Raw genomic sequence first — 27,312 nt, 5'->3', positions numbered from 1 at the left:
AAAAATAAAAAGGCTAATTTGGTGTAATGTACTAAAGATAGGGGAATGATGGAATGAGTCTCTTGGAGGCATCTTTTCTCCCATGGTGAGTAGACACTGTTAATTGCCTTCTATCAGTAATTTCTCTGTTTTACCCTTAGTTTTGTTGCAGCCGCAGAAGAAACAACTATGTGACAGGGTGATATGTGACACGTACTGTGAAATTCACTAACTTGCCACTACCTAATTATTACAAGCAATTAAAAGGTAAAGATGTCTAGGCTGTATGAAGTTAATGCAGCTCTGCTGAAGCCCTTGAGTAATAGAGGTGGAATTGGGCAATAGTTGCCTGAAAAGCTCTAGAAAGTGGTTGTACATATAGCCATGTTGATAATGTTTAAAACAGAAGCAAGGAGAAGACTTGCTCCCTGGAGATGGCTGTGGGATACTATGTGGGTTAAATTAAAGCACTAGTCAGCACTGAGGGGAAAAAAACCAAATTTTGTTTCAGTAGCAGTCATATTGCCAAGAGGTAGATCAGGGTATCTGTTGGTTTCCATTGCCTGTGGCTCTGGTTGTTGTAAGAATTCTGAATACTGCTGAATTTTGCCGGAGTGTGGAGTTGCCACGTCCTTAGCCAGGTGATGGACAAGGGAAAGTCAGGCCTTCAGAGCCACTCCTGATGACTAATCCTAATCCACAGCCTGTTTGTGTTTTGGGAGTGCACTGGCTGTGAACTCAGATTTTGAATGCTGGTATTTGTTTGCTTTCTCCACACACTGGGTTGCTGAGAAAGGGTATTGGCTCTAGATCCAATCAGTTACTTTCCAAGTATTTTGAATTCGCAAAGACTTCTTTTATTGGAATTAAACTGTTAATGTAGAAATGTGCTGCTTTCCACAAAGCTTTTGCAACAAGCCAGGAGGGCTGCCTCAGGCCCAGTCTTCCAGGCTCCTGGACTCCTAAATTTATGTCTTCCGGGATTGATGGAAGCTCAGCCTTCTCAAGAGTAATTGCAAAGTGTCAGGGTAGACAGGTGATATGCTGCTTTCTGGCTCACAGGGATGAGTACTGGTGATGAAAATGGTGTTGCTACCAGAAATAGCAAAAATTTTAAAAAATCCAGAAGGCGCAGCTGACATGTCTGCTCAGTCTATTCAAGTGTATTTCAGAAGAGAGGAAAATTCTTGGAATAGATTCAGTCACCTTGGAAGGGTGAAGCATCTTGGAGGATGCTCATTAATGATTTAAAAGGGGAGTGTGACTGAAAGGCAATGTCAGAAATCTTCACAAGTGGGTTACAGCAGTCAAGTTAATGTTTGTGGATCTTCAAAAGCTTTACTTGGATGTCTCTTCAAAACAGTCTGGATGCACTGAGGGAGGGCTATGCCATCCTTCTTCTGTTTGAGTAGCTGCCTGAAAATAAATGTAAGATGGATTTTCTTAAAATAAATGAGAAAACACCCAAGACTGGGTAAAAGCCTTGAATGCTCAGACTTAAAAGTCATCAATTCCCCAGCAATGTTAGGTGAGCCCAAAGTGTACAGATCAGCAACAACTTCAGGAGGGAGACTAAAAAAAATGAGAAGATTTATTCTCTTGGGCATTAAACATCAGATCTTATTATTTGGCAACTCATGTGATCTCTGCATGGGGCTGCACATGCATTTCCATGAGTGTGTGTATTTGCCTGTGAGTGTAATGTGACAGTCCTGAAGCATTTGTGAATGCAGATAAACCAGGTCCAGCTGAAATGTATTCCATGAACAGCTCTTCAGATACACTCATCTTTGTGTTGATTTATTTGTTCAGTTGTTGGAAAGTCACAGGAGCTTATTTGACTGCTCTGGCCTGTGCCCAGGCGAGTCACTTAGGTGGGAATTGGACAACCTCTAGCCCTAAACCTATAAAAGGAAGAAATGTATCCTGTTATTTTCGTTGGGTCTTAATTAGTGAACTGACTGTTCAGCTTCTGCAGAATCCTAAGCACTGTATTTAAAGCCTCAAAGTTACTTCCTTACTTTCAATTATTTATTATCTTTTACTGGTCCTTACCTTCTGGTTTTTCTTTTGCAGTCCCATATAAAATGTTTAATGACAGTTTAAAGAAACATAGGACATTGGGTATCTGTAGGTCAGGCAAAGACTAGCCTGCTTTTAGTATTTGGTTCTTTCTGGAAAGAAAAATCATTGCTGCCTATCCTTGTGCAGGCACACCATTTGAAAACCTCAGCAGCTGAACACAAACCATGGCTGGGTGTTTTGTCTTCCTGATCTTTTGTCTGTGCCTCAGTGCCACCAGTGAAAGGAAGGAAGAGACAGAGCAGCTTCTCACACTGACATTGACATAATTTAGCACTTGCTGGAGATTAAAGTGAATATTACAAGACCTTTCTGAGGCAATAACAGGGGTCTGAAGTGCTGGCTTCTCTCAATGTGGCAATAGCAAGCTCCTCTGCATCTCTCTCCTGTGACTGCTGTTGCTATGAGAAAAGCAAGAGGTACAGGCTTTACTAATATGCCAGGGCTTTAGGATAAAATGAAGAGAGGAAAAAATAATGTGAGGCAACGCTATCCAGTGCTCGTAACAATACAGCCATGAATTATGCAGTTGCATCTGTCCAGCCTATGCAAAAAGGATACCAATGCCTAGGAATGAACATGTAATGCACAGGGCACAGCTTCCTGTGGTTGTAAATTGGTATAAAGTTATTAACCTAACAGGGGTTATTCTGACTTGGAGCCTATAAGAATGTGTGATGTACAAGTCCTGCTTTTCTCACTTTGTTCCACCAGAGGTAATACCTGTTCACAAACACACATAATACAGTCTGAGAGGTTTCCCAAAAGTGAGTCTACTGTGAATTCTCAGCTCCCTCCATTGGGTTCAAAGAGCTCTCTCAGAGGGCAGACTACATTTTTCCAGCTTGTTCCAGTCTGCAAAGGTGTGACTTCTGTTTCTTCCCAGCCCAGGCACATTTTCTTGTTTTGCCTTTGGACTGTGGCAGAGGAACCCCCACGGGGAAGGGGGCACACAGACTTCCAGCAGATCAGGTCAGCTTAGTCAACACAGGCTTCATCAAAGCAAAACTTAGTCCTTGCTTGAAGCAGTTTGGATTCTGTTTTGAATCTATTACCTAACGGAAAAAATGTCAAGAGTTGTTTGTTTGGGATGAAAGTAGCATGAGTCATCAAGGAAACCTAGGAGGAAGTACCCGAAGTTTTCTAGCCTGACAAACATGGCCAGAAGCAGGTACATTAAACTCTCAGTCTTTGTCCCTTGCTCCCAGTTACTTGGATGCATTTCATTACCCAGATGTCTCTCCAAAATGGATCAGTTGATCTTGTAATCCCTCACAGCGAGTTTACTCAGCACTTGTATGGGACTTGAAGCTCTCAGATGTAGAGTCCTCCAGAAATGCTGAGCCCTGTTGGAGCTAGTAGAACATGTGCCAGCAGTGTGCCCTGGCTGCGAGGAAGGCCAGTGGTATCCTGGGCTGTGTTAGACAAAGTACTGTAGGCAGGTCAGGGAGGTGATGCTGCCCCTCTGCTCTGCACTTGTGAGGACACACCTGGAGTGCTGTGTGCAGCTCTGGGCTCCTCAGGGCAGGAGACACATGGACCTCCTTGAGAGAGTCCAACAAAGCACTGTGAAGGTGGTAAAGGGACAAGAGGAAAGATTGTGAGGAAAGACTGAGAGAGCTGGGGCTGTTCAGTCTGGAGAAGAGACGTCTCAGAGGCATCTTACCAATTGTTGCAAATACCTGAAGAGAGAATGTAAAGAAGATTAAACCAAACTCTTCTCAGTGGTGCTCATTGAGCACAAACAGCAGCAAAGGGAGGTCCTCTGAACATCAGGAAATACTGTCTTTGAGGGTCACTATGCAGGAGGATTCAGCATTGCATTCACACACCTCCTTAATAGGGATGCTACAACCACACAAGAAAAGCACTTTGCAGAAGTACCAAAGAGATCCATCCTCTCCTCTGTTCAGTAGAGTCAGGATCAGAATTGTTAGGTTGGAAGAGACCTCTGAGATCACCAAGTCCAACCCAACCCTAATCTCAATTAAACCTTGGCACCAAGTATCTAAGCTGGTTCTTTATTTCTGGAAAGTAGTTACTCTATCAATTACTGATGCTCTTCGTCCTTGAATTTCTAGCACAGATTGTTTATGCTTAAGGGCTACTGCAAAGTCCCCTGCAGCAAGGTTTTACATCCCCGTTTGCTAGAAGCATCAGCATATCCTCCAAGAAAGCCTGCACTGAGCATGCCCTATATCCTTTCTTCGCCTGTGCATTTCTCCTGCTATCCTGCTTTTAGCAAGAAAATGTTGAATTTAGTTAACTTTCAAGTCTGAAACTGCATGGCTGATTCTATGTAGTGCATTACCCTTGGTGTCAAGTTAGCAAAAGCTAAGAAGAAACCATTATCACATCTAATACTTCCATGAGTTTACTCATCAGTTTGCATTGACTGCACGTGTAAATGGAGGCCAGATGTTGCTACACAAATGTAGTACAATACTGCTATATAAATTTTTGTAACACTGTGGGGTTTACTCTGCAGGACTGACATCCTGGGAACAAGGAGGGCATTGGAGGTGAGGAAGCCCAGTATGTCCTTCTGCTTGTGTGTGAGTTCCTGGAGTGGCTGTAAGAGCAAGATCTTTGAGTTTTTCCTTGGAGTGGTGTGCATGGACACTGAAGATGGAGGGCATGTGAACAGGAGACTTCCAGGATGATGCTGTGTGGTGGAGTAAGAGCAGCAGCTCCTGAACAGCTGTGCACTAGAGGAATGCTTCAGCTGTTGGGCAACACTTGCTGTTCCAAGAACCACTGTGGTCTCCTCCAGAGCATATGTTGGTTTAGACAATGAAACAGTTCTGCAGAGCAAACAAAATTTGTACATACCTGGCAAGAACTCTTGAGGCCTTTTCTCAGCCAAGTAAACCATAATGTAACTTCACTGCCATAGGTTTGTGTGTGATTTTGTCTGGAAGATCAGTGGAAATTGGATGATTTGCTGTAAAGTATGTGCATCTGTCTCTTCTAAGGAAGATGGGGGACTACAGGTTTCCATCCAGAATGTGACCCACAGTGTAACTGGGAGCACATGCTATAGTATTGGTGGTGTGTGTGGCAAGGACTAGTGACCCATTTGTCCCCAGCTCCTCCCCATGGTGATTTCTTGCCTGCCCTGAGGCAGGGTTAGTCTGTGCTACTCAGGTTTCAGAGGGTTGTGATGCAAAGTGAGATAACAAGTAGTCCTGACCTGTAAGGGCACTGGTTTCCAAATGCCTCACAAGCAAGGCTGCTGCTCCTTCTTTGACTACACCAAGCAGCACATCTTGCTGTTTATGTGGTCACCAGGGTGTGCAATGCAGTCACATTATCAATTCTCCACCAGCAGTGTTGGCTGAATAACGTGATTTCACAACTGCTGCAGTAGAGACGGATGCAACACTCCAAGGTTCAAGTGGCAATAGCAATCTTTATTGTTCACAGCTGATATTTATATGGTTTTCAAAAATCATGCATTCAATCCCAATTGGTGAGTAACTTGTTACCACCCAGTTCATGGCCAACAGCTGCCTGTGTATGTGCTTGCCAAAGATTGGCCAGCATCTGTTCCTTGCAGTTAAATACTTCTGCTTTTGATGCCTTAAGTTTTAGCTTTCATGTTTTTCAAATTCTGTGCTGCCTTAGTGTGTAGTTCTGAGCCTCACATTCAGTGTCAGTCAGCTCTCTTCACAGACCAGGGAGACAAAACAAATCCTTTTCCTGCTGAAGACCAAGGGCAACTTTCAGGCCCAGAAGCACAAACAATGGTGGACTGAAGAGGTAAAAAAGAAGGATGAGCTCTCACAACCTGAAGCTGTAATTGGAAAATTAAATCCCAATATGCAAATAGACCAAAAGTCATAAAAGTGCAGGACCTCATGACTGGTCAGTCATTTTGTGACCGTTTCAAGGTCACCTTCGGTGTAGCCCTGGCCAGACTCTTGTGCTGCCCAGGTGTATCCTTAAAGGCCTTTCAATAAATATCTACTTTATTCTCTTAGCTCTGTCCAGTCTCTGTTCCAGGTCAACCTTCCCAAGGCATCACTTTTCAGTGCTTTGTTCCCTAAAGATGTTTACTTCCTTTTCTCGCGAGTACAGGCTGATCAAGTCAAGGTCTGGGTTTTGGAAATTTGGCAGTATTGTGAGATGATTCAGTGTATACAGGGCTTTGGCCACCCTACTCTGTGGGGTTTCACCACACACACAACAGATATTCTGTGTCTGCCTTGTGACTTTTAATTTTGGTTTTCTCTGGGAGTGGTTGGGCAACGATTGTTATCTGGTATGTGTCAGATTATCACCATTGCCTGAGTGTTTCTTTCTGTCATATTGAGTTTTCCTTTTCTCCAAGGAATCTGCTGCTTTTAGGCAGAAAATAGTTACATTTCTTAGCTGTTTGCCTGTGTGGTTAAGACAAGGCAGTATATGAGGGCAGGACCTCAACTTTGCTTTCAGAACTGACCCTGTAAATATTTCTGGCAGTGTTTCCTTCTATATAGCACCAGGACAAGACTGTTTCAGCATTTTGTTGGTATACAGGGGTGAGTCCAGCCACCAAGGGTGTCCCCATATGGAGAATGCTCCAGCAGATGAGGTCCGGAGTGTGGCCATGAGCTGAACCATACAGAGTCACTTCCTGTCTGTGGGCAGAGGACTTTGCTCTTCTGTTCCATTAAGTCACCAAGAGTGATCATTGCTGAAAGGACTTGGTTAAATAATCCAGAAGTTTCCCTTTTCCTCATTTCTTTCCTGAGTTCAGAAGTTGGTAGCTAAAGCACCAAGACATGCTGTGTGTCTCTTAGTGCTGTGTCTGTTACTGGCAGGGCCTGGGGCTTGGGTCCAGAAGGTCTGGTTTGTTTGTTCCCCTGGGTCTGGAGGAACACAGATTTTATTTATGTTTTATGTTATTCTTTTTTTTATTTTTCATTTAAAAGCTATCCAGCAGTTTGTCAGTTGAAGCAGAAGACAGTCCTTTGCACCAATACTTACTCATGTACACATGCTGATCAGCTGAAGTTTTAAAGCTCAAGGTGAGTGCTCCAGCTTTTAGTCAATGACCAGTCATTTAGCACATCCACTAGTTTCAGGTGGGCATGAAATAGTTCTTCCATTGTATCTAATTTTTAGGGTACCTTTAGATACTAGAGATACTTTTCAATTTAGAATTTATTAGGTAAATGGTCTTTCAATAATCTATGCTAAAGAGAGGAGTGAAAAGCAACTGAGCAGTACTGTCATTTCTAGGTGTTATAGGTGGTGGGTACTATTAATCAGAACTGGAAAACACAGGACTGTGACCTTTTGTAAGTGCTCAGTGAAACACTGAGTTACTGCTGGTCAATGAAAAGCAGATTGGGTGTTTAATAGTTGTTTATGGTGACTTTCATACACAGATGAGTCAGGAGTCACTTGAGGCAACGTGTGTGCAGCTGTCCAGCCAGAACTGAAGCAGGCTCTGGTAAAGGTGATGTAGCAGAGGAGCTCAGCAGATTCCTTGCTTGCCGATAGACTGAAAAAGGAGTTTGGGATGGATGTGGGGTATTATGAAACAGCAGATGTCAAAGGAATGAAGCAAAGGATTAAAATGAAAGGGATCAGGTATGAGAGTGTGATGGCCAGGTGGAGGTCCAGCTAAGGCCCTGAAGTGAAATTATGTAAGTCAAACATCAGTGAAAAGGAGCTGGGTAGCAAGAACAGACAGCAACCAGGCTTGTTTCTGGTCTCTTGCCATATTTAAGACATCCCTTTGAGGTGTGCCTGATGGCCAGAGGATGTGATAGCTTTAAGTGTAGCTCTTTGCACTCCAGCTGTTGGGTGTTCTATGCTTAGTTCTCTGGTCTGGTACATTGCAAGATTTTTAGGGTAAATAATTTTTCCATCAGTGTAATCCACTAATTGCCAAGATTCCAAGGCAGTTGGATGGGGTGATGAATATACCATTCTTCTGCTGGTGGCCACCAGAAATACTTTAGAAGAAAATTTCATCTTGTTCTACATACTGCTGTGCTAGCAAGTACTTGTGAACAGGCTGTAATTCCCAGAGCAGTGGGGCAGAAGCTGCTCCATGATCCAGGAGCAGGCTCCCATGTAGTGTGTTGGATGCCAGGCACCCACCAAGGCCTCTCTTATCACTCACCTGGACAGGGGAGAGGAAATACAAAAAAGGGCTGAGATCAGGACCAGGAGAGATCACTCATCAAATACTGTCACAGGCAAAAGAGAGTCTAATTAGAGATATTAATTGAACTTATGGCTAACAAAATCAGAGCAGGATAATGAGAAATAACATAAAACCTTAAAAACACCTTCCTCCCACCCCTCTCCTTCCCAGCTCTATCTCCTACCCCAGTGGCGAAGGGAGACAGGAAATGGGGGTTATGGTCAGTTCATCACCATTTCTCCCACTACTCAGGGAAAGGACGGTGGGGTGCCTCCCACAGGAGACAGTTCTCCATGAGCTTCTCCAACATGACTCCATCTCACAGGCAACAGATCCCTGCAAACTGCTGCACTGTCAGTCCATCCTGTGGGTTAAAGTCCCCATCAAACTGCTGCAGCCTGGGTCACCCCACCATGGGTACAGTCCTTCAGGGACAGGCTGCTCCAGCGTGGGCTCCTCTTCCACAGACCTCCCACGGGGTCACAGCCTCCTCTCAGGGATCCCCCTGCTCTGCCATGGGCCTCCTCCATGGGCTGCAGGTGGATCCCTCATCCCCACGGATCTCCATGGGCTGCAGGGGCACAGCTGCCTCACCATGGGCTGCACCAGGGGCTGCAGGGGAATGCCAGCTCCAGTGCCTGGAACACCTCCACCCCCTCCTTCCTCACTGACCTCGGTGTCTGCACAGTTGTGGCCTCACATATTCTCACCCTGCTCTTCTCTGGCTGCAATTACAACTGTGCAATGGCCTTTCAGTTTTTCCTTTCTTCCTAAATATGTTATCAGAGAAGCTTCACCACCATTTCTAATTGTCCCAGCCTTGACCAGTGGCATGTCCATCTTTGGAGATGCCAGGGATTGGCTCTGCCACACATGGAGGGAGCTTCGAGCAGCTTCTCACAGAAGCCACCCCTGAAATCCCCCTGCTACCAAAACCAGGCCATGCAAACCCAATACAGTTGTATTTCATTATTGATCTGTCTGTGCAGGCTATTAATGGTGGGGATTTGCCACCTCTTTGCTCCCTAATACAGGTAAAAAGGAGATCTGCAGCTTCACATCCTGTTTTGGGGTTAAGAAGAGAGCAGAATAAGCAGAAAAGGATGCAGAAACCCAACTCCCATTCTGCCATGTGCCAGGTTTCCATGAAACAGGAACATAACACACCCTACCTCTGCTCAGAAGAGTGTGGGAAGCCTAAAATTCTGTATCCTAATTTAGTCAAGCTGTCTAATGATACATACCCAAACTTTCAACAGCCTAAATAGTTTTTCATGTCTGTCATTGTCTTTGGGGGTTGCTTCATGTCTGGGTTTCTTACCAGAGCCTGAGGAAAGGAAGTAGCCCAGACCAGGTGAGAAGTGGCGTAAGGCAGGGGATTAATTTCTGGATTGCCTTTGCAACTCACAGTCAGAGCACCACCCCAGTGGGCTGGGCTTGGGCAGCCTGGTTTACAGTCACTTGGAAGTGCTGATACTGTCTGGTGAAATGTTAGGTTTCTTTTTTAAAACAAAAAAAATAAAGTATTTCTGTTATAATGGTGAATAAAGAGCCTGGTGCAATGCAGTTGCAGAAGTACAGAGGCTGCAGGCAGGTTTGTATCCTCCATCAAGTTGGGTTACTTTCCTTCATGTTCACTGCTTTGGGGGAAGAACAGGGTGGGAAAAATTAATGTAATAGGAAACAGAAGTACAGACTTGTGATTGTGCTTATTTTGTTGTCATGACAAAATAAAGCAAGGACATTTGATGATTTTAAAAGTTTTATTTATTTAAAGAAAAATTGTGACAAATGGTATCAAAATAGAGTTTATGTTTCTGGCAGCATTACAAGTCAGGTAGCCTGTGCCTAGATACAATGTTAATAATGGCTTAGCAGTATTTTTTGTTAAAATTTATGTTCATTAAAAAGATCTTCAAAACACTCCATATTTGGTGAACAGCATATAAAAGGTTAAAGTAATGAACACTGAACATATTTTAAGGTTATCTTTGAGAAGGACTCTTTACATCCTTAAATGCTTGCCTGAGGTGGTCTCCACTTTAGGACTTTCAAGCTTAAAGAAATCCTGTATACAGAAGAAATTCTTCCCGGTTACCGTGGTGAGATCCTGGCACAGGCTGCCCAGAGAAGCTGTGGCTGTCCCATCTGTGGAAGTGTTCAAGGCCAGTTTGGATGGGGTTTGGAACAACCTGATGTAGTGGAAGGTGTCCCTGCAGGGGATGGGAGGAGATAAGGGTCCCTTCCAACCCAAACCATTCTCTGATTCTGATTGGACATATTGAAAAAGGAGGCTGTGGCCTTATGTGCTTAGGTACAAATCCCCACCTATTCTTCTGAAGATACCTGTTCACTCATTTATTCTTTCCTTTGTGCTTTCACAAGAAGCCCTTGTGCCCTTCAAAAGCTCAGTAGGAGTTTGTGGTTAATTTACAGAATTAACAGGGATGGAAACCTGAACAGTTTGGTGCATCCATACTTGCTGGAATGATTGTGAATTTGACTTAAGGAGTTTTGTTCCTAAACACAAGAAAAGCTTTATTCCAGTGCCACAGTCAAGCATAGCAGTGGGACCCATGCACGTGGCTGGTTCAGCAGACGGGGCAGTGTCTTCATAAAGTAGGCACATAAATAACCTGTAGTCTTTAAGGATGTGGCCCTTCTGGGAGTGCTTGCATGTTTATATATCAAAACTAGTCATGCATAGGGCCCTTTTAATGCATTTGAACTACTATAGAAAATTTTTGATTTCAAAACCATTTAATTAAAGTTAATGAAGTTTGGGACTTGGGTACTGTATTTCTTGCAGTAATACATGTCTCTGTTCTCGATAGATGTATTCCATTTGCAACAGTAGTTACATATTCAGGACTCAAATCCCCATTACCCCCATGCCTTCAGAGTAGGGAAGACTCATGTCATAATATTACATTATAATCCCTTCCAAATGGAGACATAATGAGGTGACTCTTGTTGCATTTTGAAACAGCCTGACCAATGTGAGGATTTGATCCAGCAGTTCCACTTCCAAAAGTACTAAGATGCTCTCAGATATTTGATATTGAGCTGTTTTGGCCCTCAATTGCAAAATAAATAGGTCAGGCAAGACCTTTGAAAGGAATTTAATAGATACATCTCACAGAGAAGCATGAAACTTCTGCTAAAATGAGATTGGGTTCATGAAAGGTCACAGTTATCTTTTAAAGCGAGTTTTTGCAGGTCTGCTGAGCAAATATTGCATTAAAGATACTGGTAGAATATCTGTTTTACTGATAATGCTCCAAGTTTTCTTTTTTTCTCCAAATTGTGATAGAGCTTCTTGTAAGCTAAGCAGTCAGCCTTATGACTTTTGCTCTATTGCTTCGTAGTGGCATACTGAACTACTAAGGTATTGAACAGTAAGTACAAGAAGAAGCATAAGCTGCCAAAATAACAGGAAAATAATTTATTATTTTTGTTATTTTACTGGTGACTTTTAAGTCCTGTCATCATGTTTTCAGAAACTGTTGCAACACAAATAACCATCCAAGTTGGCTTAACTCTAAAGCTCATTTTGTATGCCTTTATAAACACAGATAACTTATGAATTTGGGGAAGGGTCTAAAAATTACTTCATATAGGCATTGATGCAGGTGGTTGTACAGATGTCTATACATACTTACCTATCTATTTAACTATCTTTACATACAGGTATATGAAACATTTAAAATAACTACACTTTCCTCCTAAACTTCTACCACAAGTGCCTTTCTACTGAATTTGGTGTTACACAGACAGTTCATTGCACATGTGGCACAGGGGATGGGATAGAAACCTTTGGTAGGGAGACAGGAATGGAAATGCACCCTTGGGCCTGGCATCTAAATCAAAACAAGCTTCTTCAGGCTCCTAAAGCTTGCACTGAGCCAGAAGACACTTCTCTAGGCTACCTGGGCTGGGGTGATTCATAAATAAGTGACTGTGTCATTAAACCATATGGAAAGTTTAGATTGGGAAAGCTGGAATTGTCCATGCTGAACTTTGGGATGTACTTGTATTTGGTAAAATAGAGGCCTAGAAGATGCTTGTCTTTGAGTAGTACAGCAGAAAGGAATGCAGGAAAACCACTGTTTTGCAGGGTCAGGACAGGATCTGCACTCTGTTATACTCCTGCTGTGACAGAAGCTCCACAGCAGGTAAAAGGTTTAAGGGGATTGCTCCATTGGGCATCTGCAGGAAAGCTTTGAACAATGGTCAATGCAGGAAGGATGTCACAAGGTGATGGAGAATGTTTGTGCCAAGCCACAAAGCAGAAGTCAGCATTGGCTCATGAACACCACATATTTTACAGGTTTTCAGTATGTTTTTAAAAGAATCCCTTGAAGTGCAGAGCTGAGGATTAAAACTAATAGCAGGCTGTGTCAATACTGAGTGGTTTTACACTGTAATTGTAGAATTCAGTGGCCTCTTCACTTCAAAGGTGGCAGCTAAAAGATGCTGAAATGAAAAAGAGGTGGAGATTAGCACTGTTTTCAGAGAGCAGAAATAAAGGTTGAGTGCAAGACTGAAGAAGAAGCTGATGCAGGCGGTGAGGGAGTTGGGCTTTTGAGAGAAAGGTGTTTCTCAGGAGCAGAAAGCCAGTGGGCTCTCCAGGTGCAGCAGCTGCAGGAGAGCAGTGGTGGGGATCAGGTGAGTCTGTGCCCTGCACAGCGCCCTGGCCCCATGATGGAGAGTTATCCCAGTGGCTGTAACTTGGGGGTCAAGTCTCTATCATCTCAGCTTACCACAGCAGCCTGTCCCAGCCCAGCAGAGTTGCTGGAAGTGTCCTTGTATCCCTGCAAGAGCAGTAGTCCATGCAGAGCTGTATAGCTCTAGCTTTTGAGGAGTTCATCAGAACATACAACAGCCAACCAAGAGAACTCTTCAGACCTGAAGGCTGATAGGAAATCAGTGTTGAGGTGCCACTAGGCAAGGACACTTCCTTTAGTCAGTTCTGCTGATGGCAGGAGTAGTTTTGTGGGCAGTGTGACCCTAGTTACTAATTACTGGGGTTTGTGAGGAGCCAATTGAGTTTTGATGTGTCTCCACGCTGGTTGTCAGAGGCGTGTGGCGGAGAGGGTGCACGTGTACCACATGCAGGAGACAACTAGAAGAAGATGGGGGAAAGCCTTGTCTCTGGGGAGGGTTTGCCTGGCAACCATTTTATCTCTCACATGGGACAGCAGCAGACACTGCACTGCCCAGAGAGCCTTCTCCACTCTGATGGAGAAAGGTCCTGCTGCTGGTGATGCCCACTTGCCCTCTCTCCCTCTCCTTGTCCCCCCATTCCTTTTCCATTTTCCTTCCTCCTCCTCCATCTTTGCTAGCACTCTTTAGTAGGACAGTTTTTTCTTGTGTTGTTGTTTTTTGTTACCAATAAACAGTTCTCAGATACAAGGTTGTCTCTGTTGACCTAATTTCATTCTAGACCATTGATTTTTTAAAAGAACTCACAGTTTCCCACAGTGGAACATGACAGGGTTCTTTCTCCATAGCTGATATTTAGCTACTTGTCTTTCACAAGTATAAAAAATACTAAAATGGTAGAAAAATAAGTAATACTCTACAGCAAAGCCTGGGCATGAGCAATGCTAAATATCACTGCCTTCTGCCACTCATGTACGTTGTGTTTAGGAGACCAGTTCCAGAGGTATTTAGTGTGGGAGCCTGGAGTGGGATGTCCTAAGCTCTGGCTATTGGTCGATGTGATCATGATGGGAGAATGTGTAGTAGGGTAGCAGGCATGTTGCCTTTCTGAGCACTTGGCTAAATCCCAGCAAGAAACCCTGGAACAGATCTCAATAGGTAATGACTTGGAAATAAGACATGCACCTTCATTAAGTCTTCTGAATTACTCCAGTGTTATTTTTGCCTGGTGGTATAGCTGTGGGCTGATTCTGCTGTTCCTTTGATGCTTGCAAGCTTTTGGATCCACTGGATATGACTTTGTGTTCAGATTTGTATTTATGGCTGTCCCAAAGTTTTTCAGAACATAGCACATCACCGAAGATTGTTATTTGTTATTTAAAAGCTGCTGAACTGGAATTCAAATTCCATCCAAATTCAAATTCTGTCCAGATTCGAATTCCCTGTTGGCCATTATTCATTTTCCATTCATGAACTTTTATCAAGTGAAAAAAGGCAGCACTGAGGCAGTGCAGCAGCCAAGGGATGGAGTCAGCCATTCAGAAACACATTGGAGAGCCACCCTAGACTCTGGCTGGTGAGTCGTACTGAGCTATGAACACATCCTGAACGTCAGGATCTTTTCCCATGCTGAAGTGTTGCAATTCTACTCATCTGATCTTTATATTGCCCACCAGAGGCTTTCATCTCAATGAGTTTCTTTTATAATAACTCAGGAACACATCACAAAATTGTCTGGATTCTGGCAGAGTTCTTGCTGAGTATGGCATCTAGGATCTTAACTCTGTGCCATGATGTATCGAGCAGGTGGAAAATGTGAATTTGCTCTGTATTGCAAGAGGTATCCTACTCATGAGTGTACAGGGCTCTGCTCAGACAATGCAGGAGCACACACCCTGCAGCTGTTAGCTGAAGGGAGGATACAACTCTGCAAGGTTTTTGTCACCTCTGCAGCCTGACAAGTCTGCTTGTGGGTGGAAGTGCAGAGTTAACAGCTAAAGGCTAAACATTTTGCCTGTGGGTGACTATTACCTTGCTAATTGTAATGTGACTTTTGCCTGGAAAATGATAGGTGCCAGGGGAGGGATGAGGAAAGAGAACAAGCTTCTTTACTGTAAATACTTAAATTGAAAATATCCTGAAGATATTTGTTGAATTGGTTGTTCAATAGGTTGTTGAAAATATCCTGAAGAAAAATTCCTGAGGGTCTCTGTTTCACCTTTTTCTTAATGCTGTTGGTATTGCTGAGATGGCAGTGACACCCTGTGGTACCAGATGCTATCATTCAGGAAGTCACTGCAACATTGCAATAGCAAAAAGTTCAGGGATGTTTTTAATTCCTCTTCACAGATCATGTCCTCTATCCTTCCCTGAATGCTGTGCACTGAGTAGGATGCACTTTCCTGGATTTAAATGTCCTGGAAGTAGCTCTGGTCTGATTCACATCTCTTGACTTTACAGAAGAGGAATCAGCTGTATCAGCAAACCAGGATCACATTGCAGGACACCTTTGCTTTCACTCAGTGAAAATGCTCATTCTTCTCTGGTTGCCCTGGTGAGCCAGGAGAGCTTGTGATTGTGGGGGGCAGTGCTCATCTTGTGTATTTCCTCTTTTTCAGGGAGTTCATGAGTCAAAAGGTGTGACTGAAGATTATTTGAAATTGGAATCCCTGATCCAGAAAGTCGTTTCTCCTTACCTGGGCACGTACGGTCTGTATTCCAGCGACGGACCCTTCACACACTCTGCCTGTATCTTGGGTAAGAACAGCACAGACTCTGCTTGGCACAGCACAGAGGACTTCCCAAAACCCTGCTCCATACAGGGCCAGGACTGCACAAGGGGTGACTGCCAGTGCTTACATAAGTACATCAGGCTTCTTTTCTAAGACCATAGATTCTTTGCAAGGTGTAGAGTCACAGTGAAACTTGCAGTGGCAAAAGGTGAAAACAGATCATCATAAGAGTAATAGAAATCAGTAAAATTAATCTAGAATGTGTTTAGCATTTCCATTCTACCTTTTAACAAGAGAGCTTTAACACAGGATGCTTTATAGACAGTGAGAGGAAGAAGCAAGAAGCCACTTCTAAAGTACTCAGTGGTTCATTTTCATTAGTGTTCATTAGTACACAAAGCTCATACAAGGCTGTTAAAATTAGGGAAGAGAGTAGGGATTTTTCCTAGAGAAGACTAACACATAAGGCTTCAAGCATGTAAGAGCCTTCTGCAGAGTAGAAGGCAATAAGCTGTTCTCCTTCCCAGTGGAGATAAGAAATACAGTGTGGGCCTCATGTAACAGTAGGAATTAATATTACACAGAAAGAAAAGTCTCTAATTTCACATGAATTGCCTCTGGAGGTTGTTGAATCTTCACTGCTGAGACACTTTTTACCCATCATGTGCACCAGCATCCATAAGGAGCAAGGGGGAATTGCGGGCTGGCCTGGTGGCAGCTTGAGTTCCCTTCGGCTTAATTTCTGATTCTTGGAGTGCTGAAGCCTTAGGTGATTTCTGTGAAGGCAAGATTAAGCCAGGATGAAGATGGAATATCCTACATAGTAATGCAATCTGTTGAAAATACCAGGGGGATACTACCAGTATAAATGAAAAAGGAAATGTGTTAGTACCTGAGTATTTTATTTTAAGTACTGGGATGGCCTGATCGAACAGAGCAGACAGAAGAGAATATAACTTCAATTGTGCATTTTCTCTGTAGTCAATTCAATCTGTTTGCTTGTCAGAAATGGTCAATAAAGTAGTTGATTTTCCATTGAAGCTGAATGGCAAAATGGTTGTGTTGCAGCAGTTGTTTAAGAAACAAATTAGTTTTATGTGAATAAACAGAGGCTGCTTATTTATGGAAAATGGTTCAGGATTACTACTTCATATTCACTGCTTGCCATTAAAAGGCCACAAGCCTTTTTAATTTAAATGGAGCCCCAAATTGACATTTTCTAAATGCAAACTTTTGTATGTCAAGATAGCAAAAAAATGCGCCCAAAGAGAATAAAGCACCAGTGAAACAAAATGTTAGTAAATAAATGTCTTATTACATGACTGCAGAAGATAGGAAGGTTTTGGTGGGCTGAGCACTTCCTCTTGCTGCAGTCTGGGTTGTAGATGCAGCAATACTCATGAAATGGGTCTTGCTGTAATCACTGAACCTGGATCCAAGGGACCTGAGTGTGTAAGTGGCTGCTTCTTTTAAACTAATGCATCTAATTCTCTTCAGCTATTTTGTTAGCATGTTGCATGTTGTGACCAGACTTCATAGCCCCAGGAACCTTTTCTGCTTGCCAGCTCAAACTCCTAACAAAGAAAAAGTCCAAAAATGAACTTGGATCAGACAATTCACTACTGAGGCAGACACAACTGCAAAATACAATCTTAAATACAGAAATTGGCTTTTTTAGTAGTACAGCATATGATTGAAATTTGTGTCCAGGTAAGCACATAATTTCACAATAGCATAATTTTAAGAGATTGGAATATGTAAAGGAAATTGCAGAGTTTTCAGGGAACATATACCAGCATCCTGATTTAAAGCAGTCAGTTTATTTTCAGTGGCTGTGGTTGACTTCCAGAGGGTAATTTGATCCCCTGTTCCAGCTGTGCCTCTTTCATAAGATGGCAAAGTGAAAGTAGCAGAAATAAAGCTTCAAAAGTGAGACCTATTATTCACACCACTTTCTAATAGCACAAGTGAATCTGAGCACTGAGACCTGCACAGAGTTGGAGTGGTGGTCGTTTTGCTCGTGATGGTCATTTCATTCACATTGCCAAGACGCTCCAGTGCTAAACCACTGCCAGAGAGGGAGCTCTGTGCTCACTTGCTGCCATCTGCTGCTTATTTTTTTAGAAACTACCACTTGGTTAACAGCATTCAGGCAATCACTGCTGGACTGAATACAGATTTGCTCCCCCAAAAAGAGGTTTCTGTGGGCACTGTCCTCTAGTTAACATTTTCAGACAGTCTTGGTGCTCTTCCCGGTGTGGTCTCTGAACAATACTTTGAAAGTTTTCCCAGAATAAGTAGAAAAACTGCCTGTCTCAATTCTCATGCTCCAAATTTGAAGTAACTTTGTTTTCCCAGGATGGGTAGAAAAGTTAAATTTCAGCTAGTAGAAATGAGTAGTTACTTTTATAGCCTGAAAACAAACAGAATTGCACTTTCTGTTCTTGTCTAAAGGAAGTATTTACAACTGTATATCACCTCTCCCACTGTATTTACTGCTTTACTTCAGCTGCTGAAGTGTGAATATAAGGGAATCTCAGTTACTATTTTTAAAGATAGATTAGGGGTCTTCAGTATGCTAAAGAGATCTAGGAAATCTGAAGCCTTGTGAATCTACAAAACCAGCAAAATGTCTTCTTCTAGAAAAGTTTCATTCAAGAAAAGCTTACGAATACTCAGGGCTTCACATTTCTTTTGAACAGTCATAATTATTAGTGGCACAATGGGAGACTGTGCAGATGTTACTGTAGGTCTTTGTTTGCAGAGAAGAGGTTCTTCAGGCGCTCCAAGTCGGGTGAGATCCTTGCCAAGAACCCCGTGGTGCGATCCAAGAGCTACAACAACCCGCTGCTGACGCCGGTGGCCGAGTACGAGACCGAAAGCATGGCAGCCAACGGCACCAGCATCCGGAGGCACTCCGTCTCGGAAATGACCTCCTGCTTGGAGCTCCAGGGGTACTCCAACCTCACCACCATCATGGACAACGGTTCCAAGAGCTCCATGACAACCATGAAAAGCTCACTGCCGGGAGAACAGGAGAGGCCCAGCGCTGGGTCAGTGCAGTGCTCCAGCAAGCTCGGCACAGCTGAGCAACAGAAAGGACTCTTCCACTCGATTGGCGACCCACACAGGTCTTTTGAGCTGGGCAGAGACACTTCCTTACTTCCAGTTCCCTCTTCCAGCCCTGAGAACATAGTGGATCAGATTTTGGAGTCGATCGATTCTGATTCTGAAGGCATTTTCATTGATTTTGGCCGAGGCTGTTCCAGTTCATCAGCCTACAATGTGGATGTGAACAGACAGAGCATCGTGTGAAGGATATTAGGAGACAAACTGTAGGGTTTAATATTATATATGAAAGTTACTAAGGCAGTGAGTCGGACTATGGGCAAGCTGTCTGTGCCTGGGCAGAGCCTTTGCCAGGTCATCATAGCTGTACTGAGCAAACATGAGTTTTTAGCAGCTGGGAATCTGCTGAGGGGGAAGCAACTCCAACCACTTTCCCCGATCCCTGTCACCCTGCAGATAGATTTCCTGTTTCTTTATAAACGTAAGGGTTCACAAATGCACAAGTGTCTGGTGAAGTACTATTAGTGCAGCTGGCAGTGTGTGTTCAGGAAAACAGCTCAGCAAATAGCTGTGCTCACTTCTAATTTTCTAAAGAGATTTCCTGCAGATGATGGGTTCTTCTCTGAACTGTAACACCTCAGCCAGAGTAAAAACATACCCTTTTAAAACCAAACAAATACAAAAGGCTGTGGGCTTTCATGCCACAGAATACAATAATAAAGAAGTCTTTTAATCTTTTTCTTGTACGTCCTGTATGCACTCCTTTGCCTAATGGTGAGTTAGAGTTCTTGAAGAAAGGCAAATAAACAGAAATATGCTTCCTGATGTCACACAATGCCTGGTGTCTCATTTTCTGTTTCACTGTTTCCTTGGCCAGGAACAGTGTCTGGGACAGTTGTCTCGAAATTGGCTTTCAAGGCTGTATCAATTTGCTCTGAATGTGGCACTTCTGGGAAATCTCTACTGTCAATTCCTGAAGCATCTGTTGTATGGAGAGATTCCATCATAATTCAACTTCCTTGTTTCCTAAACAAATGAAAATATGGCCTCTCAGGGGAAATCCTCATTATATATTTATATTCTTGTAGAAACACCATAATACATCTGCTATGTTTTTGGGCAGTCTGAACCTTGCAGCTCCTCTTACCTTGAGCACACCCAGCTCTTTGATTCTCCCTCCCAGTAACGTGGTGGTGCCAGAGTTGGATCAGTAGTTTTGCAGAGGATTGATGCATGTGATACCAGGGTGAAGCAGAAATCTTGCTATGCAATACGGTTTTGATCAGGGGGTTTTGCAGTGAAGGCCCCTCCATTTTGTGTCTGTGCTTTGTTGGAAGGAGTCAGTTGTTATCTCTCCTGAGCTGCTCAGCAGACACTGGTATTTGGTCTGGGCAGTGCCTGGTGCTTTGCTCAGGGACTGTCCGGCTTTGCTCTGTACTTGCAGTGCTGACCCCAGCATTTGCCACACTCTTCCCCAGGCTTTGATTATGTTTCTAGACTCAAAGCTCTGCTTCTGACACTCAGTTTCCTTTGGCCTCACTGTGTGTTAGCTCAGTCTTCTGCCACCACCCTGCTTCCCTGCTCAAGGTTTCAGCTGCTGGAGAGATGTGCAGGCTCCCTGTGATGCAGAGATTTGAGAAGCTCAGAAGCCATTTGAGGGCCAGAAATGAGGCAGGGGTTTTGTGCCTGTTTTGCTTCTCCGTGTTTGGCAAGTTTAGCTGTGCAGCCTGCCCTACAGGTAAGCATTTAAGTGAGATCATACTTAGAAGTTTCTCTTAGACAGAGATAAATAATTGCTTCTACACTCAAAATTCCCCCACCTCAGGCAGGGAACACAGATGTGGTGCAGAATCAGTGAGGAAGAACTAAACACCAACTGTCTGAAATGCAGGTGTGGTAAAATATACCCTCAGAGAAGGTGACTCCAGTGCCTGGGGGGATCTTTGAGGTCCAGTAAATGAAATGGCTTAGGAAGGAGGCTGTCAGACTACCCCTCTGGAATTGCAGCTAAATTTAAGTTGCAGATTATCAGATCATCCATCCATGGCACATTCAATAGTATGTTGGCAACTTGCTCAATCTGAGGCTTATCCATTTTCCAGCAGTGGGTCTTTACCCACCCTCTCCTTGCTGGAGGGCAGGATGAGCCCTCAGTCTCAAGGAACACTTGCCTTGTTTGGCCCTGTGAAAACCACAGGAGAGAGTGGAACTCTTGCTGAAATTGGATTCAGTATATGACAGGAGTGATGACATCCAAAAAAGTCCTGAAGTGGTACAAGCCACCATGCTGGCGCCCTCAAGTCTCCAGCCTCGTTCTTTCTGACAAACACTGTTCTGTTTCCTAAATTATTCTTTTATTTGGAGAAAAAGAGTATCTACAACCTTGTTCTAAGGACATACTGCAGGGGAGGAGAAGATAAGGTTCAAACCCCTACATAAAAAAATATAACCACAAACATAAAAAATACACTGGATCAAGGCCTCTGCACACCTTTTTCCCTCAAGAAACTTTAAATGTTGTAAGAGTCATAAGCATACTTAATTCCTGGGGAATGTTTAAGCAGTTTCAATTGAGGAAAGACGAGGACTGCTAGGACCCTTTCCACTGGAGATTTTGCATAGTTAGTGCCTTCTGCTCTGATGGAAGACCTTGAATCTTCTGGTATGCTGGCCATTAACTAACTTTTACCACCTTCCACACATGGAGACAGTGAATGAAAATCCTCCTCTGTTTGTTCTAGAAGGTTATTTAGAGACTGGGTTCAAGACAGTGACTGCATAAGAGAAGTTCTCCCAACAGCCACCTCAGAAAGCCTCAAGAAGGAAATAACCTTGTCTTCAGTGTTTCCACTTGTCCAAGACAGGCAGCCTGTCACTTCACCTTCTCACATGCACTGCTAGGGGGACTGGCTGTCCTGGGGTACTGGGGCATTGCAGCCCAGCACATCCAATTAGTTTTTACATTTCAAGCTTTTCGAGTCAGGTCTCAAAAGCCACAACTCTAACAGCAGCATGAGAAAGATCTCCTAAAGGCTTTCTTTAGCAGGACTTTGACCCTTCAAGAGGTCCAAGTCCATTTCACTAGGACTACCCTGGAGAAGGACAGAAAAGAGAAATCCAGCCTAGCCTCACTCCCAAAACTCTGATTACCAGCTGTGCTAGGGTTAAATGGGTATTTAAAGAGGTTGGTTTCATTCACACCTACTGGGATTCATTACCTCCTATTAGGATGAACTATGAGTTCTGCCGAGCTGAAGTAAAAGGCTTGTATTTGTCCTCTTTAGGATGAAGGGGCTCTTAGTTGACTTCAGTTAAGGTAAGTTGCCCTGATGGTGCTGGAATGGAACAGGCTGACCTGTGGTTTGGAGCTTGCTGAATTAAATTGGTCACGGCTAACAAATGTGGTGCTCACAGAAGTGTTTTGTCTGCTGTGCTGCAGCTGTGCTTTGGGGGTAATGGGTAAACAAGGAATAAGCACATTTTGACCTTCAGGGTTCAAGCTGCACTTCCAGGCCCTTTTTTAATTTAATAAAACATCATAAACTCAGCAGGCTTGCTCTGAGGACCCTGAAAATCATGAATGATTAAGGTTAAAAGGGACCCACCAGTGGGTCATCAGGTACAACCTCCCTGCTCAAGCAGGATGAAAATATCTGAAGTCAGAGTTCAGTTACCTATTGCAACAGTGATAAGGTGGAATATTGTCTCTTCTTCAAGTTTATTTTAAAAGGTATAGGCAGATATGATTGAAAATTGTAAAACTGGATGTGATGGTCTTACTGGCCAAGCCCAGTGTTCCTTGACTTGAAATGTTGCACAGATATGAGACTACCTAAATTTGTCATCCTCCTACTAGTAATCCCATTGCAAGTACGTCAGGGATATGGAAATCTTAGAGACAAACACCAGAGTAATTACAAAGGAGAAATACATCTCAAAGATAATAGTGCAGGTTCTTGCCAAAATATGTTTATAAAGTGATGGACTTTGAACTTTTCAAATCCTGCTGCAGGGCAGTGTCACTTGAGCTTTGCCCTAAAGTGGCATTCTGAGTGTGCTAGTTATTCCTCTTCACCCTTCCACTGTTAAAATAAATTAGAGCACTTCATGTCCTAGTCCAAGAATCAAAAGCTGTTCTTTCCCTGGTTGGGATAGGTTCCAAAGTCCTATGAGGGGTAATACAGAGCAACAGATAACACTTAAAGCTCCTGTCATATGGCACTGCAGAGTGAACATTATGCAAGCAAAAGGAACCGGGAGACTAAAAGAGATTAACCTAATGAACAGCTCCTGAACTCTGTGGAGAAGTAATACAGCTCCCTGGAGCAGTGCTAGAAGTAGCAGAATAATTGGCTGCAAATAATGCTGTCCAAATAGAGGGCTTTTCTGTCACAGAAATGGAGGAAATTACTTTCATTATTCAGTTAGCTCCTGGCACACTGGCTTCGATGATAATTTTGACTAAATCTGAACCTCTGAGGTGTGGTAATAGAAGAGCTGTGTGCCAGCTTCTAAAGCCATTATACAGACATGTGAATATGTGAAAGTAACTGGTTAGAGATGTATGCATTGCCCCTTTACTAGGATAATATGCTGCTTCATCTTGAAAATGAAGGTGTCAGAAATTCTTCATTGTTATTTTTGAGCTGTGGTCTGCAGAAGCATAACCGTCATTCCAGAACTTCAAGAAAAGTACCAAAATGTGGAGGCAGGGAGCAGAAACCCAGATATCAATTGAGCCAGCAGTGCTGCAAAGAACATATTTTAATAATACATAAATCCTTGCCATCGTGCTCTCCAGGAGAACAAAATGCTTGGTTTGCAGTCATAGTCTTGTTCACACCTTTCTACAAGTCAAAAGTACGCTTTTGAAAGGAAAATAAATATACTTTGTGCTGAAGAGCACTGGCGGTATCCAAGGTGGATCCCGGTCGCTCCATGTGGCCTGAAAGACCTCAGGTTCTGCCTGTTCTCTGTTACCTCTGGGACCTCTTGGGGATTGAGATTATACTCAGATGTTGAACTCCCCTAGCTATTGAGAGAAGTCCCAGAAAGTGGTTCAGATTTTTTATGTAGTCCCAGAATACCAAAAACAAGTGGATGTAAACTCCTCCAGGTGCTCTGCTGTTGGCTTTGTTGCTCCATAAAAACAAATGGTTAAACTTGGCTTCATCAATCAGGCTATTGAGTCATCTCCCTGTGATGCAATCCTACCTTGCTTAAAGGTCCTGCTTACTCCTCTCAGAAGTAACTCCTCTGCACCCTTCTTGGAGTGATCAGCAGAAAGGAGCTGGCTTTGACATGCTATCTCAATGTCATAATGTTGGAGTTTTAGGAGTTCTCCTTTTGGGGTTTTTTTTTTTCCCTCTTAGGGAATTTTCCCCAATTCGTGTTGCTAGGAGATGATAATGACTGGATACTTAACAGAAGACAAAAGTTGTCAGCTGGGAAAGGGGTACAGCTGGCTACTCTCTCTTTACCTCGGATTTCCTGTGCAGGGCAGAGATTTGGGACTGGGAAAGCCGGGGTAGGGTGCAGGTCCTCTCTCTCGATCTATCGCTCTACCTCTGTCTCTGTATCCCTCTCTCTCGGCTTCAGAGGATGGTCGGAGCTGCTGCTTGGGGAAGGAAATTTGCTGCCACTGCTGTCCAGCCCAGTCTTGTTTCTTCTGCAGTGGGGTGAGCCTCTGCTTGTGAGAGCAGCCACTGAACTGGAGCCTTATTAACAGCCTACCTCACTAAAAGAGGGATTTTCACCCTCTGCTCGGGTGCCCGGGATCCTGAGCTCACCTCTCCCTGCCCTGCTGGGAGCCGGGCTGCCGCTGTCCCACGCCTGCCGCTTCTTCAGCATGGCTCTGAGCTTTCGCTGCACTGCAGCCCCGCACCTCCTGCCTGCCCAAACATCCTGCCATCCCGGCTTGCCACTTCCCAGAGTCCTGCAGGGGCACCGGGCTCGGCTGTCCCAGGTTTGTGCAGCAAAGCCTCTCCTCCATCCCCTCCCGTCTGGGCCCAGCCACCATTGCCGCGCGCTCTGCGCGCCACAGCGCCCCCTGCCGCCGCGGGGGACTCACTGCAGCCCTGCCCGGCCGGGGGCCAGCAGCGCCCCTGCAGGCTGTGAGCGGAACTGCACCGCGGGGGAAAGTGCCCGCGGCCGAGAGAGGCTGGGACTGGGTTTGTGCTTCTGGTTGTTGTTAATGCCAAAATTGGTGCTTGTTTGCTTTATTAGACACACTAGTAAAGAACTGTTATTCTCATACCTTTGCCTGTGAGCCCCTTAATTTCAAAGTTATAATAATTTGGAGTGAAGGTATTTACATTTTCCATTTCAAGAGAGGCTCCCGCCTTCCTTAACAGACACCTCTCTTTCAAACCAAGACACATAATTGCACTGGCATTTTAATATTCTCCAAGCAGGTAACTTGACTAGTAATTAAATAATGAGAACACCCTATTCTTTCCCAAATGGTGCCCCTTCTGGTGTTGTGTTACATCATTGCAGTAGCAAGTTGGCTGCTTGCCTGCCCATAGCAGGATTGCCTGAGAGGGGAGCTGCTAGGATGCTCTGCCAAAGCCACAGCAGAGGGGGAAGAGAAAACTGGATGTTTGAACAGCCGTGGAACTGCTGGACTAATCAACCTGCCAGAAGTCTTGCTTGCCTTTGTAAGATGAGGCATCGTAGGTTAAGCATGTATTTTTCTTACTGAGGGTCTCTGTCAGCATTTTCAGTTTAAGGTTACGAACCCTTCCAGAATGTATTTATTCCCTAATTATTTTAGGATGATATATTTTTTTTTCACTTGCAAAAGTGAATGGTCTTAGGCAGAGTTTTAGCTATATTTCAAAAGGCATTCCTTTAAAAATCCTCACCCTCTGAACTCTGGGTTTAAAGACGAGGATTTGAAGAGAATTCTTAAGGCACTGTTGTCATTACAGTAAAGATTACTCAGGATCAGATTGCTGAGCTGGAACTCAGAGACTGAGGTAAATTAATTCCATGTCCTGTGTGGGCTTTTTGCATGGATTTAAGTCACTTAATCGCTCCGTACCCCTTCAGAACATAGGGATAATGTTCTTACCTGTCTTTCTTACATTTCAAATTACTGAGTGGATTGTCTGTTGGTTGAAAGTTTGATGTGCACAGATGTGCACAGCAAGAGGAGAGGAGGCAGTGATTGAATGTAAATTAACGATGCATCTCTAACACTTGATTATTTAATTGTGGGGTCACCACGTTCTTTTAATGTAGCTACACCACTGATTTAGGTTTATACATGCTAATTGATTCTTATGTATCATCCATTCCCTATCTATCTACATGTCTTGTTTGTCTTTCCTCCTCAAGAGCAATCCTCATTGACAGGTTTACAGTGTCACTAGGCTCAATTTCTTTAGGTCATGTTACCTCTTTAATACCCTATGAGCTCTGAGCACTTCCATGATTTTGTTTTCCTCCAGTCCACATGCTCTTCTTACCAGCTTTGAGCTTTTGAGCCCATTACTCTGGATGGTTTAGATCCTTCTGAAATTCCTGATATTCAGTCAGGCCTGAATATGCTCAGTGACCCTCAAAAGCAAGTATCTCTGCTTCATGCTTCATTCATCTCTTCCAATCAAAAAACTGGAAGATATTAGGCTTGATTTCCTAAGAGGAAAATTTATCTTCTCACCTTCAGTAGTTCTGTGGAAATCTGAGGTTATAATGTTCTGTTTTTCATGATCACAAACTGCATTTTTTCCAGATACAAATGTAAAGTTTGCCAGTTTGTGAGTTTCTGGATCTTACCCTCAGTCATACATTAAAATACAGATATGGCATTTGTGCTCTCTAGGTTTCTACAGGAATGTCTGTCTGTCAGATATACTGCTCTGGCTGTGAATTAAGCCACTGCATTCTTACTCCTTATGGGTACACAGTCATCTGGGAGGTAACACACAACAGGAAGCTGGAGAAGTCAGTAACTATTGGGGTATCTACAGGCAATCTCTTTACACAGTAAAATACAGCAGAAGAAGTAGAAATGGAAATGCTGCACCTAAAAATAGGAAGCAGGATAGCATATTGGCTGCTAAAGCAGACAAAAGATGCAAACCATTTAAGGGCAGAACTTAAATTACTTCAAAGGCACTTTAGATTAGATATTAGAAATATATCTTCCCTGTGAGGGTGGTAAGGCCCTGGCACAGGGTGCCCAGAGAAGCTGTGGTTGCTCCATCCCTGGAAGTGTCCCTGCCCATGGCAGAGGGTTGGAACTGGATGGTTTTTAATGTCTGTTCCAACCCAGGGTGTTTTGTGATTCTAAAGTCTCACCCCGCATCTGTACCAGTAGCTTTGTATTTGACCCTATTCCTAAATCTTGTTCAAACCTCCTTGGGGAAGGAGGGTGAACAGAAATTACTCTGAAGAAAAAATTGTATACAGCTCTTGAGTGGAGAATTTTTTAAGATTTGTGAGGAGAGGAATATGTCAAAGTAAGAGAGGAAAACATTTTCAGTTTCACTCGTTCAATTTAAAACCTGATTGTCATACAAATGCTTTCAATCTTTGGCAAAATTGGCTTTTTAAATTATTTTTAACAGCTTTTTGTGTCATCCACTCCAGAAGTGAGGAGTGTTGGCAGCCAAGTACACATTACAGCTAACAAAC

At 43.6% G+C, this 27,312-nt stretch overlaps 1 protein-coding gene across 2 annotated transcripts in view; it reads left to right on the top strand.

Annotated features, from left to right (window-relative positions):
- Window positions 1–19,498, top strand: part of PRR5 (proline rich 5) — a 58,096-nt gene extending 38,598 nt beyond the window's left edge. For both annotated transcript variants that reach the window (XM_066319481.1, XM_066319480.1), the window contains 2 exons: window positions 15,487–15,625; window positions 18,365–19,498. In XM_066319481.1, the coding sequence (XP_066175578.1) occupies window positions 15,487–15,625; window positions 18,365–18,915 (690 nt within the window). In that variant the 3' untranslated portion in view covers window positions 18,916–19,498. The remainder of the gene's footprint in view (window positions 1–15,486; window positions 15,626–18,364) is intronic.
- Window positions 19,499–27,312: the final 7,814 nt, after the last annotated feature.

This window comes from Sylvia atricapilla, chromosome 5, assembly GCF_009819655.1.
Source record: "Sylvia atricapilla isolate bSylAtr1 chromosome 5, bSylAtr1.pri, whole genome shotgun sequence".
Lineage (NCBI taxonomy): Eukaryota > Metazoa > Chordata > Aves > Passeriformes > Sylviidae > Sylvia > Sylvia atricapilla.
This window is presented reverse-complemented; position numbering and strand designations above follow the sequence as displayed.